The following is a 16,650-nucleotide window of genomic DNA, read 5'->3' on the forward strand; positions in this document are numbered from 1 at the left end:
AACACAGGTCTTGTCCTGTGCTCAACTCTGAGAAAATACATTAATGTTCTTAAAGGAAAGATCACAGTTTTTTCTAATCTGGGGCAGGCAGAAGTAGTGATAGACACAGAGATTCTATAGAGCATTTTTTTTAACCCTTACTTTCTGTCAGTAACCACTCTTAAGACAGAAGGGCAAGGATTAGGCAAAACGGGTTCAATGACTTGCCCAAAGTCACACACCTAGGAAGGGTATAAGCCTAGATTTGAACCCAGGACCTCCCAATTCAAAGTCTAAAGCTCTATCTACTCTTCTACCTAGCTATGGAGCTTTGTGTCATTAGTAATATGGTTCTTAAGCCTAATTGGCATCGTTTTGTTGGATATTTCCAAGAGGAAAAGCTGGGAAGGGAAAGAATGGGACTGAGCCAGTCAATTTTTCAAGCATTTATTAAGAAGAGAGGAACAAACATTTATGTACACCTACTGTGTGTGCCAGGCACTGTGCTAAGTAGTTTTCAAAAGAAAAAAAAAACCTTACCTTTTGTCTTAGAATTGATATCATATACAAGATAGAAGAGAGGTAAGGGCTATGCAATCAGGGTAAAGTGACTTACCCAGAGTCACATAGTTAGGAAGTATCTTAGGTCACATTTGAACCCAGGACCTCTCATCTCCAGGCCTGACTCTCTATCCACTGAGCCACCCAGCTGCCCCTGTGCAAAGCATTCATTTTAACAAATGAATCTCATTTGATCCACATAAAAACCCTGGAAACTAGGTATAATGATCATCCCCATTTTATAGTTGGGGAAAGTAAGGCAAACAAGAGGATTTTTGTTGTTGTTTGTTTTTAAGTGACTTTCCCAAGATCACACAGCTAGGATCTGAAGTCACATTTGATCTCAGCTCTGTCATGACTTCTGCCTCAGCACTCTATTCACTGCATCACCAGCTTGACTGTGGTTACTATGGGATACAAAGAAAGACAAACAATGTTTTTCCTTAATCAAGAAGCTCATATTTTAATGGAGGAGACACTGTAAATAACTAGGTGGTACTAGTCAGTTGAGTGTGATCCTTCATGACTTTGTATGGAGTTTTCTTGGCAAGGATACCAGAGTGATTTGCCATTTCTCCAGGGGATCTATAAGGTAAACAAAAGTTAAGTGACTTGTCCAGGATCACACAGCTAATGAGTGTCTGAGGCTGGATTTGAACTCTGGTCTTCCTGATTCCAGATCTAGCACTCTACCACTGAGCCACTTGTCTCCAAATAACTAAAAACAAAGAGAAAAACAAACAAACAGAAAAGGTAATCTAAAAGGTCTGGGAAAGGTCGATGGAAAGAGGGAGAAAATCTCTTGCTGGAGTTGTGGTTTGAGCTGAGTCATAAAAGAAACCAAGGAATCTAAGCTAAACTAACACTAATTCTAGGAAGGACTGGTGGTCAATTCCTGGCGAGATTAGCAAAATAGGGAGGACCCCAGTCTTCTGAGACGGAATCTTCACTTAGAGTTTCTATGCCTTCTAACCCCAAAGCACTATCAATCTAAGACTAGAATGAAGGCTGTATGTGAATCTTCACAGAGGTGTTCAGGGCTATTACTGAGGCTGATGTAATAGCCTCTGCCTGGGTTTAACTGGAGAGATATTTTGTAAAATGCAGCCATTGTCCCCGAGGGCTTTCTCAGATGGTGGCAGCTGGGCTGCAGAAATGACACCCAATTTGTTCTACATAGCACTCTGGTTAACTAAATGGGGCGAAATATCATATTAGTAATCAAAGTTGGCATGAGATGATCCTCCTGCCTATAAAAGTCACTAATATGAGGGGCAGTGATCAGCAGTGGAGTTCCCAGGGCATCTTGGTGAGATGATGGGGGCAATCTCCATGGAGACTGAGAACATATGCTGGATAGGAGTGGGCTGAAAAGACAAATTTGCTGAATGGATCTTAGTGACTAGAGCTGCTTCCCAGATAGACTCATGGGGCAGGGGAGGGGGACAACCTCTCTGTGTCCTTAAAAGTGAGCTCATAGACCAGTTCTCTTTCTGCTTCTCTTTTCAATTTTCTATCTCATAGTCAAGAAAGCAGATCAGTAAGTGGTAGAGCAGTCTTGGTCCCAAGGGCAAAGGGGAATGAGAAGGAAACATGCCCATGCTCAATTAACTCTCCTTAGGAAGTGTAAAAAGTTGCCTTGGGACTGAAGAACATAGGTATTGCCAGGGAGAGCAAAGGTTGTGAGAGCGGGCTTTCCCACTCAAGAAATGCTATCAATAGGCAGGAGCAAACATGCATATGCTTACTGACTTAATCTAAGAGGAGAACCCCATGCTTGGGCATTTTCTCATGGGGGACTCCAAATTCAAGAATTTCAAGGTGGATAGCCCAGAGATTAGCCCTTGTGGAGAGCTATTGGGATTTCCTGATACAGTGTGCTCCCTTGAAAAAGAAGAGGAAACCCACCTAGTTCCTGAGTATTCTTCTGCTTGGAAATGAAAGCCAGTGAGCTATTCTGATTTTGTTGTCGTTTTTGTTTTGTTTTTTTAGCCACGTCCAACTCTTTGTAACCCCTTTTGGGCAAAGACTGTTTGCTGTTTTCTTCTCTAGCTCATTTTATATATAAGGAAACCGAGGCAGAGTTAAGTGATTTGCCTGGGGTCACACAACTAATAAATCTCTGAGATCAGATTTGAGCTCAGGTCTTCCTGACTCCAGACCTGGAACTCTATCCCCTTTGCCCACTTAGTGATGCAAAGGAGCTATTCTGATAGAGAAGGTCTGATGGCAAAGGCATACTTGTTCAGCAGCCCAAACTGTGTTCTCTTTCTGAGGAGAATCCAAACCACAGAGTGATGTTAGCCAGCTGTGAGGAACTATGTAAAAGCCAAGGGAGGGGTAGGTATCAACTGGAATGTCCAAGAATTGTCATGAGGGTAAAGCCTAATTTAACCCCTTTTTAAGGGGAGCTGACAGATTTTGAATGCTTTATGTATTTCCGAATCTGATCCTGGGCTCCTTTGAAACTCTGCATCTTCTGAGAGATGAAGTAAAGACTCTGGTACCCACATGCCTTTGAGTACTTATATAGGATCGGTTATTGATCAATGGAGAAACCTCAACATGAGCTATTGCCAGCCTCCAGGGATACAAAGAATGAAATAACCTACTTGCATGGAGCTTAGGTTCTTTGGGGAGGAAGGGTGGGACAACATATAAATATAAAATAAAGGTAGTTATGAAGGGAGAGCACAAACCATTTTGGGAAATGGGTAGAGAAAAGCTTAATGAAGAAAGTTACTCTTGAGCTTTGTCTTCAAGAAAGAAAGGGATTCTATGAGGCACAAGTGAGGATGCACTGGAGCAAGGGAGGGGTGGTACCCATTGCAAAAATAAATATGGAGGTGGGAAGAGTGTTGGGTGTGAAGAACAGAGAAGAGTTATATTTGGTTCACAGAGTGCAGGGGAGAAAGTACAATAAAGTTAGGCAGGAATGATGAAGCAGGACCTGATTCCAGGTGATCCAGTATTGGCTATCAGAGATCTCTGCAATTCAACTCTGTGGGCTAGAGATGGGAATTGTTTTTGAGCATCTACTCTGTATAAGCTGATTACAAGGCACAGCATCTGAAGAATTTATGACTAAGATTACTGGAAAAGAAGTACAGAGCTTATTTTCTAGAATTTTTGTTTCACAACTGAGATCATGTTTTGGTAGAAAGAATAGAGGAAGAATTGTTACAGGCTCACAGACTCTCAAGCTCAGCATTGGAAGTCACTTCAGAGGCTCTCTAATCCAATATGAGCCTCACCAGGAACCCTGATCATCCATTCTTTGCTTGAAGACCTCCAATGTGGGCAAACATACTGCTTCTCAATTCAGACTATGCCACTTCTGTATAATTCAGATTTGGGGAAAATGTTTCCTTATATCAAGGCAGTTGGCTGGCATAGTGAATAGAGCATTGGATTTGGAATCTGGAAGATACATCATTATGAGTTCAATTTTGGCTTCAGGCACTTAGTAGCTTTGTGATTCTAGGCAACTCTCTTAACTCTGTTCAGAACTGGAAAAGGAAATGGAAAACCACTCCAATATCTTTGCCAGGAAAACACCAAAAAGACAAGTCTTCCTGCATCCAAGCCTGCCACTCTCTCCAATGCATCACTAGCTGTCCCTTGATTGGTACAAGTGTAAATTATTCTCACATAGAGTTCAAAGAGCTGGGAAATTAGCCACATGAGTGGCTTTGGATATTTTCTTGATGGCATTTTTGGAGGCCTAGAAATGACTTGAATGTTTTTTCTCAGTGTTGGATATTTTCTTCTCTTTCTGATATTTTGAAAATCTATCCCTCAAAATGATGTGTCCGCTACATATGATGCTTCCTCTGATCTATTCTAATGCTCTTTTCATCTTTTTTTTATTTAGCACCATTTCTGCTTCTTTGAACAGCATATTAGAGACCTGTAGTATGAGAATCCAAATGCAGTAGTTCCACTGTAGATGACCCTACATTTTGCCCTGTTAAAATTCACCTTATTCTATCTAATCTGCTCAGTATTAATTCAAGCATGTAGAATTCCTTTTACATCTGACCATGTCATCCAAAGTATGAGTTAATCATTCTAGAGTTGTGTTGTCCAAAGATTTGATAATTATATCATCTATAGTTTTTTTTCTATGCTATTTCTAAAAATATTAAATAGCATAGGGCCTGCCCTAGATCTTTGGGACCTTCCAATTAGACTTCTTTCCAAGTTTACTTCAAACTGTTAATAACAAGCCTTTGAATCTGACCAAATTTTTAAGCCACCTATCCTTTTTCTCTTTTTCACAAGAATGGGAAGTCTTTGTGAATGTCTTGTTAATGTCCAAGTGAAATATAATAACAGCATTTTCTGGTTGAGTAACCTTGTAGACAAAAGAAATGAGGTTAGTTTTATATGATTTGTTCTACTGACTGCTTTTTTCAGTCAATGATTCCTTTCTTAGATGTTAGCATAGGGACTGTCAGGAGGACCCGAGTTCAAATAGAGCCTAAGATACTTACAAGCTGTGTGTTCTTCGACAAGTCACTTAATCTTGTTTGCCTCAGTTTCCTTATCTGTAAAATAAGCTAGAGAAGGAAATAGCAAACCACTCCAGTATCTTTGTCAAGAAAATGTCAAATGGAGTCCCAAAGAGTTGGTCATATCTGAAACAAATGAATAATCACAGCCATCCCATTCACAACATGATCTATAATTACACCCACAATTTAAGTCAAGCTCATTGGTCTTGAAATTAAACATGTGATTTTTGTTGGTTTGTTTGTTAATATGGTCAATTATGTGGATAGTTTTCCTAATATTGAACCATCCTTGTATTCCTGAAATGTGTATTCCTTTTTTGTCCCTATTTATTTTTCTCCACATTTCCACTAACTCTAAGTTTTCTGAGATTTCATTCACTTCTCTTACCTCTTTCTTATTTATTTTTTTGGTTTGATTTATCTAGTTCGGATAGAGGAAGGTTCACATCTCCCACTAGTGTAGTTTTTCTGTTTATTTCATCCTTGAGCTCCACTAGTTCCTCCTTTAGAAATTTGGATGCTATGCCATTTTGTGCACATATGTTGAGTACTGATATTTCCCTATACTGCCCTTTATCAGGATGTAATTACCTTCCCTATCTCTTTTGACTATATCTATTTTTACTTTGGCTTTTTCAGATATCATGATTGCAACTCCTGACTTCTTTTTCTCCATTGATGTCCAATAGATTTGGCTCCATCCTCTTACTTTTATCCTGTGTGTGTATACCTTCCTCATGTGTGTTTCTTGTAGACAGCATATGCTAGGGTTTTGGTTTCTAATTCACTCTGCTATTTGCTTGTGTTTTTTGGATGAGTCTGGTGTATGGGGTGTTTAGGGAGGGGTAGTATCTCTGGTATGGAGGGCTTGTCATGCCCTTCTAGGGTAGCTCTCCAGCCTCTGACCCCAACCTGACACCTAGCTCTCACTTGTGGCTCCTAGTAGCTGCTAGCATGCGGCAGCGGCCACACCCTGGGCAACGGCTTCGACAGGCTGGCTAAACCTTGTGAGGTAGTCATCGGGTCCTCGTGGACCCCTGGTGAACCAGGGCTTTGCTCACCCAGCATGTGAAGACTGCTTCGGTGGGACAGGCGGAAGAAACCAATAAGAAGGTTCAATGGCTGAGATGGCAACGCAGCAAAGCACTGTGGAGTGCTTAGGGCGTGTTGGAGCACAAAAGACAACACAGCCATCCAATGCAGCTGAGGAAGTCTCCAGGTGTAGTGACTTTTCGTGTCACTGGACCCAGGCTTCCAACGCCGAGAGAATGGAACTATCTCTGTGCATCGGCTTTTCCACTTAAATCTTCATGCACAAGTGTCTTTGTGCACACTCATCTATCATAGATGAAAATGCACAAAGACAATCGTCATCCTCAGTTACCGAGAGACTACTACTACTACTACTACTACATTGGTCTTGAATCAGAACTCTGGATTCAGATCTTGGCAATATAACATACTAGCTGAGTGACTTTGAGCAAGTCATTTAAATTCTCTAAGCCTTATTGTTCTCATTTGTACAACAGGGATGGAAATAATCGGCCCCACTTATTTCACAAGGTTGTTATGGACATTCAGTGTAATGATGTATATCAAAATACTTAGTATATATTAAAATAGAAATGTAAGAACCATAAAATGATTTTCCTTTGTACATGCAGGAGGAAAGACAGGCCTATTAAATTCTTCTTCTTCTTCTCTCTCTCTCTCTCTCTCTCTCTCTCTCTATATATATATATATATATATATATATATATATAAATATATATAGATGTATGTATGTATACACACACATACATACATCCTAACAACTGTTTTAGTGGTTGCTGGGGACAAAATAAGCAGGATGGGATATCATGATGAAGTCCTTATGGTTTTCAGTTTTTATGATGTTTTGCTTGGAGGTTCTTTCTCAGAAATTTTTGCAGTTCAGCCTAAAAAGACAAAAACCCTTGAACTTTATTTATTTTTCTTTTTTCCCTGCTAATAATTTGTATTCCAGTTCTCTGCATGAGGTTTACCCTCTGTGCTGACTAGCTAACATGTATAAACAAACTAGCATCAAAAGATACAAATCATTAACATTTCTTCCCCCTTTCCCCCCTACTCCTGGGTTTCTCATCTGATGCTAGAGGATGAGTCACTGCATGTACAAAACATTTTGCTGTTTTTCTACCTTGGGGAGGGCAGTACTTTATCAAATGGCATGATGAACACAGGAGAAACAGCTGAATGACTAAAGAAAATTTTCTCACTTGGTATTCTTTAATCGAGTTCTCAAATCCTGTTTTTTGGTCCAAGGAGGCAGTGTGGTACAATGGAGAGAACCTCTGAATTTTAAGTCAGAGGACCTGAGTGGAAATGCCCTTTCTGCCACTTTTTCTACCTGTGTGAGTATAGGCAGGTTGCTAACCCTCTCTGGGATATCAGTTCCTTTTATCTGTCAAATAAAGGGGATGGAGTAGATGGCTTTTAAGGTCACTTAAAGCTATTAGTCCAGTATTTAAAGATATTTTGTTAGACTTCTCTAATGACCAAAGAGAAATGAAACACAGTGGTTTAGTCTCAATAATAGAAATTATATATATAAAGCTAAAAAGATTTTAGATATCATCCAATTCAATACCTCTTCTCTCACCCCACATCATTTTACAGAGCAAAGAAACTAAGACCATAAAGCTTCAGTGACTTGCCCAAAGACATAATACTAGTAGATAGAAGAGGATTTGAACCTTTGATCTAGGTCTCTGCCTCCTAATCCACTAATAACACCTGGGATTTATATAACATTTTCAGGTCTTCTAAGTACTTTACAGACTTTCTCATGACAATCCTGAGAGGTGGGAACTATTATTATTATTATCATTTTATAAAGAAAACCAAGGCAGGAAGAGGTTGGATGACTTGCTCAGTCATACAACCAGTAAGTGTCTGAGACAAGATTTGAATTCAGATCTTCCTGAATCTGAGTCCTCCACACTATTCACTTCATGACCCTATTTGGGGTTTCCTTGGCAAAGATGCTGAAGTTGTTTGCTATTTCCTTCTCCAACTTATTTTTCAGGTGAGGAAACTGAGGCAAATGGGGTTAAGAGACTTGTCCAGGGTCACATAGCTAGCAAGTTATCTGAGGACAGATTTGAATTTGGGTCTTCCTGACTCCAGGCCTTGTGCTCTATCCACTGTGCCACCAGGTTCCCCATTACACCATAACTAATGTAATGAAATGAAAGACTATGAAGTCTGTGAAGTAAGAATGCCAGACTTGACTGGCAATTGGGGGAAATTAAATTAGCAATGCAAGTAGCAGAGCTATAATTAAGATTCTTTTCACTTGAGGAAAAAACCATTGAGCTGGATGGAAGCGTGACACAAAGAGTAGACCAATGGCAAAAGGCAGGGTGGGGGGTCAGAAACACAGAGAAGTCTGAAAAAAAAGCATTCCCCAAAGTCCTTCCAACATGTCAGAGGAGTTTGAGGGGTAAAGGCTTCTGATAAAGCCCTAGGAAAATGGGAGAAAACACATTCCCTAGTACTAATGTGCTGAGGTAAAGCTCCTAGTGACCTGCTTTTAATTATGACTCTGTTCAGAAGTAACTAAAAGGTATACACAATCCTAGACTTCATCTGTAGCCATACTGCCTCAGAAGAATGGAAGTGGGGGTCTCTTGGGCATGACTAGCCCCAGAACGTATTATTTCACAATTGCAATTACTAATTAGAAAGCAATACTAGAATTAGGAAAAAGAACTTAAACGTGTTCAATTTGAACAAATAGTCAGTGAGCTGGCTAGGTACAGGTGCATTAAAAGAATAGTAAGAATACTGAAGAGCAGAGAGAGGAACACGGTTAATTCCCTTCATATTTAAAAGGTGAGCCAAAACTCATGCTATTGAAGAGGCCCGAGAGAAGGCTGAAATTATCAGTCTCTTGTGTTGTTGCCTTTTTTTTTCCTTAATGGCTCAGAGAAGGAACTCAAAAAAGAAGGAACCAAAGAAGGACCAAATGATCATTTTCCATTTGTTCTGATAAACTGGAATTCTTTTATAGCTAATTTCCCAAAATTAATTTATATTTAGAAGTCTATACTTATAAAATACATGGGCATCTGGGAAAATAGAAAGCTATCATTTAATTTTAGGGTTTTTTTTTCCTTTTCCTCCTTACCAGGAATCTATTTCAGATTTTTATTGCTGCCTAAAGAAATTTATCTAGAGAAAGAGTGAATAATTGAATACTATTTAGGGGAGGGGGGAAGAAATCCACATACAAATCTCATCTAGAAAATTAAATAGGAAGCTTGGGAAATGGAAAGGATGTAGGTGAAAACAGGGGAGAAAATAAGGAAAGAAAAGATAAAGAAATATATACTTTTTATGTCATGGAAGATAATAATAAAGCCTATTGTTCTGTTTTCCAGAACACAGAGTTTAAACAAACAAAAACTACTTCCTAATTGTATCTAACTTTCATTCTTCTATTAAAAGGAAAAAAATGTTGCTCCTCTGAGACTGATTGGTTTATTCAATTTCCTTTGTTGAAGGGGAAAAATGTTGATTGAATGAATTGTGAAATGTAATATTGAAAGGTTAAGTTTGTGTTTGTTTCAGAGCTTTGGAATGGTACAAATTAGAGTTTATTATACAAAACAATAATGGGAAAATGGGAAATATAAACATTGGGACATGTCTGAGAGCACACAGATAAAGGAAAATACCTGTGTGGACTGTTTTCTGAACATAGGGTAGATATAGGCAGGACCCAAGCTAAACTAAACCTCTTCTAAGTAGAAAGATGCCTGTTGAAGTTTATAGTCAATAGCTGCAAAATACAAATGCAGAAGGAGTTTGTATTCATCTTCCTTTGGTAAAATATCACCTTATATCTTGATGTTCCAAATTTCTAGACCACTGGACTTTCTCCCTCCCTTTTTTGTTTGTTATAAGAGGAGTTAACACCCAGGTTCTTCATCAAGTTTTCTTTCTAGTTATTATGACACATGATATTTTTTCTGACCTCAAAGGAACCCAGGGTATGCAGAGGACATTGAGCAAGAAAAGACATTCATCAGTAAACATTTATTAAGTGCTTTTTATGTGCCAGGAACTGTGCTAGATACTGGGGATTCAAATACAAATATTTGTATTTGAATGAAATTGCCTCTGTCCTCAAGAGCTTATATACTCCATGGAGTAGGATATTATGTTCACAGATAAAAATATCAAGGATATGTGGGTACACACACACATATATATACCTATATACACACATATATATACACATACACACACATATATTTTTACATACACATACATGCATAAATACAAAATAAAAACAAAGTGATTTGGAGATGGGGCATCATATTCACAGTCTTAAATATTATAGATCCTTGAATATAATTCTCACTGAACATTGTAGGTCCCAGAGCCACAGGATTTCTGCCCAAAGTAAATAACATGAGGATAACTGAGAAAGGCCTCCTAAAGGAAACCTGAGCCTTGAAGGAAGTTAGGGGTCTCAGGAAGTGGAGGTGAAGAGGAGGAAGTATTCCAGGCAGGAGGCGTAAATGTGCAAAGGTACAGAGACATCATGAAAACACATGCCTACAAAAATGCTTTGGCACTGGTTTATGATCATCTTATCAAACTGCTTCCAAGTGTTGGGTTAAAGAGATTTCCAACCAAAGTAGGGAGAAGCAAATTGTGAAAACCAAGACCAGAATTAGATTCATTCTTTCAGATATATGTTGATAGGCATGGTTGTTGGGGAATGGATTTATTTCTTTGATTTCTTGGGAACTGAACAGTGATTTTATTGGTTAAACAAAACTTGATGGTAACTGTCATTTATACTATTAGAGTTTCCTGGGGAGGCAATGAGAGGTTAAATGATTTGCTAAATATCACCTAGCTAGGATGTATCAAAGGCAAGATTTGAACCCAGACCTTCTTGACTTCAAGGCTAGCCCTCTATCCAGTACACCTCACTTCTGAGGTATCTAGGGAGGGGATAAGAGTGAAGGGAGAGTTAGTACCCGATTCCATTCATATAGAGAATTTCTGATTCTCCCTGAAACTTCCTCTATCAATGTGTATTTGTATCTGTTCATTAATTTGGAGTCTTAGAGAGTTGCCTGGTAGCACCAAAAAATTAAGTGTCTTACCATAGAAAAACAGACTATATTTTTGCGTCAGAAACTAGACTTACTCTGGTGCCTTCCTGACTAATACAAGGCCAGATTTCTATTCAGGACCTCATTCTGCTATAGCAGGTAAATGCATCAATTATTTGCAATGTATTAACATTTTTTAAATTACTTGAACTGGACCAAGTTTTAAGTAAAAAGGAAATCAATTGACTTTTATTTGGTTTACCTTAATGAAAGATCTGTAATCTCTTCAGTAGGGTTCTTCCAGGACCAATATTGATCCCAACATTTCTGGGTATGGCTACCTAAGTAGACTGCTTTTATGAGTTGCCAGGACTGAAAAAAAAAGCCACAATCTGATGGTCATTCTTTTATAAATAGGCCTCTGGTTTGGGCTATAGATCAGAAAATAATGTATTTTGGGGTTTGATTTCGTTTTATATCTCAACAAGATAGTTCTGTTCCAATTCAGGGTCAACAGCCTTAGCCAAGTTCATATTTCTTGTCTCCAAGTCAGTACAGCTAATAGTCTACATCCTAGCATTCTGGGCCCTACCCCCCATCCCCAAGCAATTCATAGATCTACAGTTAGAAGAGACATCAGAGACCATATATTCTACTCTATTTATATTTGAGGAAACAGATGTTTAGGGAAGCTAAATTAAGTCTGAGCCCAGATTTAAACCCTGGCCCTCTTACTCCCAAATGTGACAGAGGCTGACACTAAAGAAAAGTGCCAGGATGAAGAATGTGTGGAACTGATCACTTTGATGGGGGAGGGGCCCAAGGAGATGGGAATCTTGAGGAGGAGGAGATTCTGGCTGGAAGTTCAGTTGGTCTCTCAGTCGGGAGAAGCTGAAGAGAGAAGGTTGAATAAGACTTTCTCCTGAGGGTTACCAACCTTTTCCTGCTTGAGACTGGAAATCCTTCCCCCCAACAATTCCCAATTGAAAAGACTATTGAAGAGAAACCCAAGAAAAGGCATTTTAAATCTCTGTCAGACTTTACCTCAGCTCCTGTTGCCCTGGGTCTGTGGCCAAGGGGCCAAACCCAGGGTGAGTCAACCTGACTATGTCTCAGGGGGCTCAGGCTGCCAAAGCCTGAGTTCACCCCAAACTTGAGGAAGAAGGGAAAAGGGTTTTAGATAGATACAGGGATCCCTTTTTCCCACTTTCCTTTCCCATTATTTTTCCTGCCAGTTATTGCTTTGTATTATCCTGATTGAGTTAGCATTAAAATAGTTATCTTTTCCCCAAGCTGTGAATCAAGTGTGAGTAAACAGATCAAGGGGAGACCCTTTGGCCTCAAGTAGTGGAGGGGGGGACAAGAGGGACAAGAGCAAATCTGGGAGAGGAGTCATAGCTAAGGAGGGAAGGCAGAAGGGGGAAAATCTTCAAAACCCCCTTTCCTCTCTCTGAGCCAACCCTAAACATCTGCTGTCCTCTCCTAGATCCTGTTCCCTTTACCATCCCCAAATCTTTTCTCTATTATATCTGCTGTCTCCCCTGAACCCCACTTTGAGAAGAAAGGTCTCCACTTTTTTCTCTCTCTCTCATTTCAATACAACTGGCACCTCAGAATTTGATAGAACCCCATTAAAAAAAGCTTTAGTGACCAACTGTCACCAGCTGTCACCAACTGTCATCAGCTGTCAGTTGTAACTCCTGAGGCTAACAGCCATCATCACTGGCTCTGCCTAGAGGTTTCCACACAGGATCAAAATCATCTTGATTCCTGGTGGAGAGGAGTAGAATCCAATCACCAACTGCCACTCTGGTCAGTTGGAAAACTAAGGAAATGAGGCCATTGTAAAAGGGAGGCTGTGTCAGGGCTTATAGCTTATAGGATCTTTCCATCTTGGATCCTATCTAGCTAGAAGCAAAGCTTGTGGGGATAACAACCATTTTCTAACTATTAGGTCCTGGCAGCCCCCTTTTTCACCGCATCTACGAACCTTATATTTCTAAGAGAGGTGGGGAAAGTGGGTTCTTTTGGGGTACCTTCTTGCACATGTCTATTTTCTGAGCATGCTTCCTGTTAACTATTTTCAGGAACAGAAATGCCTTGAGACGGATATTTTTAGCAGGCAGCCTTAATTGAACAGTCCTACTGCCTAATTGCTTGGGTCACCTTGGAACCAGAAAATATCTTAGGGAGAATTGGAAACCAGTTCATAATTCTGTCCCTTCTTCAATAAGGAATAATTTCTGTTCAGTTTTGAAAAGAAACCCAAAGGGAAAAGTAATGTAAAAAATATTAATCATAAGAAGAATCTAGAACTGCATTGGATCTAACCTGGATTATGGATTAGCTCTTTCAAGACACTGGCATGCAATTTAGTAAATTACCTACACTTTTTGACCCAAAGAGGTTAAATTCTCCTCTCACATATGAAAAATGTATTCTTAATTGTCAGACAGCATCAGAGGTATTATCCATCATATAGACTGATACATTATATTTGCTTTAAAAATTGTGGCTTTTAAGGGAAATGTTGCTTGTTTTTCTATAGTATCACAAAAATCCAACTAAGATGGTATTTTATTTTAAATTTTAATTCATTTTTTCAATTATCAAGAATATTTTTCCCTGCTTCCCCACTTTAACTGTTAAAAAAATTAAAGCAAGCTCCTAGTAAAAAAATATACATAATCCAGAAAAACAAATTCCTATATTAGCCACATCCAAAACTGTATGTGTCATTTTGTATCTTATATCCATTACTTCTCTGGCTGGAAGTAAGTAGCATACTTCATCATCGATTCCCTGGAATGGTGGTTGGTCATTGTGTTGCTCACAGTTAAGGTGCTACTTTAAATGGACAGCTAAAATAAACAGTTTACTCTTTTTTCAGCGGTCAGGGCAAGATCCAAAAACCATATCAATGCCTGTTCTCATATTGAATATTTGATTGTTTTATATTGCAGTCTTGTACCATAAGCCCCAGATGTGAATTACGGTTCTTAATTCTGCCAAACATTCACCATTTTCTTTGTGGTTTGGGATTCTGCAGGATCTGTCTTACAAGGACCGGCACTGGCACGAGAGCTGTTTCCACTGCTTCCAATGCAAGAACTCCCTGGTGGACAAGCCTTTTGCTGCCAAAGATGAGCATCTCCTTTGTACTGAATGTTACTCCAATGAGTACTCTTCGAAATGCTCAGAGTGCAAGAAGACAATCATGCCAGGTCAGGTCATTTTGCTCTCTATTTCAGAATTGCCATAAAGAGATTAAATGAATGCTTCTGCTAATCCTAGCATGTTGCATTTATGTGAAAGTAGTCCTGACCCACTCCTTGCATTGCCTTTGGTCCAGGGCTATATGCTGATTGACCAGTTATGCCATTTTGCTTACAGTTTTTTTTTTTTTATCACAGAGAAGTAGTTAAAGCACACATAAACCCAGGTAGGGAGTACTGAGTCATGCTCTTTAGGGGCAATACTTTTATGTAATGGATATATGCTTTACATGTATCTAATGGAATGAACTTTCAAGAAAGTAATTTGTGAGTATCCACCATCTAAGCACATCTTTCTCATTGTGCAAGATGTCTTCTCTCTTGTATCCTCAATTAAAGTTGAATTTTGAGGATGGAATTATTTGTTCATTGATGGGGAAGAAATTAGCTTACTTGTGGTCAAGTAAGAAAAGTCTGATGGAATTGGATGGGGATGGGGGGAGGTAACCCTTTGGGAATTTTTCCCAAATCATTACTACTGTGTGAAAGCCATATTCAAAGGCAAAAAAGGTGGTTTTAAACCCTAACTCTGCCATTTACACTGACTTCATGACTCTTAACAAATCACTTAGCATCTTAGTGCACTAGGCTGTTCTCTAAGACTGTCAGTTGCAGAGAAGATGCCAATGTGAACTGGCAGAAGGGATGTACTCACCTGAGAGTTAGCTATGCAAATGAAATCACAACAGTCTCTGTCACCCATCTTCTGTTAACATATCAAATAGACTAAGATTTTCAGACTTACATAAAAATTAGTACAAATTTAAAAAAAACTTTCAGACCATGATGAAGCTTGAGAAATTATTTGTCCTCCTGGCTTCAGCCAATCAAGATAAAAAATAGAGTAGAGATGAACAGAGAAACCCCTAAATTCCTAAACTAGAGCACATCCCATGAAGCTGGACTTGGGCTCCTTTCGGAGAGACATACTAGAATGACCCAGGAAACTCTTGATTGGATGCCATTGACTAGGGAGTTTAGCTAAAGCTGACTACTAAGTGAGCATAGAAGGGCTGGGATCAGAGAAGACAGATGCTTGCTGCTAGAGAACTTTCCTCTCTTCCTCTCCCCCTGCCCCACTGGGTCCACAAAAACAAGGAAAAAATCCCTCCAATCTCTTACTGAAAGTCCAAGGGAAAGAAAATGTATGCATATTGAGAAAGGACCAAGAGAGGGAGGGCAGAATCATTTCCACATCTCTTATATACTCAGTGCACAAAGAGGTTTCTTCATCAATAGTTTGAACCCTCTGATGTTACATTGCATAGTTGACTCAACTCCCTACCTCCCCATAGTGCTGGTGAATTCATCAAGAGTTCTTTGTGAATGTCCCTGAGCAAATAGTCAAAATGAAGTCCAGTTTCATGGGAAGTCACCAATTCTGATACGGAGATTCTATAACCTCTGTTTAAAAAACTCAGTTCAAAATTTAGTAATTTATTAACAACATATAATTCTATTCTTCTAGTCTGAGACCCTGATTCTAAGGATTAAAGCAACTTTCTCTTAATGCAAGAAATAGAGAAAAATATTTCTTTTTATGGTATGAAAAAAACCAAGTTTTCTTCTTTCTAAAGGAGAGAGTGAAAGGAAGTTCCCTTCCTGGGTTGTGCAAACTGTTAAAAGAAAGAAAGTCCTATTTTAAAGTTAATCTTATAATGATATTTCCCAGTATGAGCATTCATTTGGTTCTAACCTTTTGAAAAATAGTTTTTCTCAGATTAAATCAAACAGGTTTCCATGTGGAAAAAATTTGCTTTCAAACACTCATTTAACAAATAAGGGTTTTCCCATATTTCCCAAATATAGCTAGGTAGAGCCAGAATGTCTGTATTATATTTGTAGAAATAGTTGAGGTTTTGCAGGCAGTTATAGTCAGTGTTTAGTGTGCTATCAAAATAGAAGCCAAAGCATTTATGTATGATATGAAGTTGTTTTTCGGGCAGTTTCATTTTACAGATTCATTTCAAGGTTATTTTAATTTTGATTCAGTTTTTCCTTTCCCTGACAACAAAAGGGGGAATTGAAGATTCCCAAGAACCCCTTTAATTAGGATTTCTTAGCTTATTTACTTTAAATCTCATCCAGTGTTTTCTGAATGTGATTATTCTGAGTACCATTAAAAATTGATGAACATTTGTGGAATGCTTACTAGGAGCAAGGCATCATGCTAAAAATACAAAGAAGTCTATGAGAAAGGGG

The 16,650-nt window shown here is 38.9% G+C and overlaps 1 protein-coding gene across 8 annotated transcripts in view; it reads left to right on the plus strand.

The window, feature by feature from the left end:
* The window catches only part of FHL2 (four and a half LIM domains 2), a 114,979-nt gene that overhangs the window by 78,653 nt on the left and 19,676 nt on the right, over nucleotides 1-16,650 (plus strand). For all 8 annotated transcript variants that reach the window (XM_016424889.2, XM_007501182.3, XM_056807379.1 and 5 more), the window contains one exon: nucleotides 14,223-14,397. In XM_016424889.2, the coding sequence (XP_016280375.1) occupies nucleotides 14,223-14,397 (175 nt within the window). The remainder of the gene's footprint in view (nucleotides 1-14,222; nucleotides 14,398-16,650) is intronic.

The sequence above is a fragment of the Monodelphis domestica genome, chromosome 8, assembly GCF_027887165.1.
Source record: "Monodelphis domestica isolate mMonDom1 chromosome 8, mMonDom1.pri, whole genome shotgun sequence".
Classification (NCBI taxonomy): Eukaryota; Metazoa; Chordata; class Mammalia; order Didelphimorphia; family Didelphidae; genus Monodelphis; species Monodelphis domestica.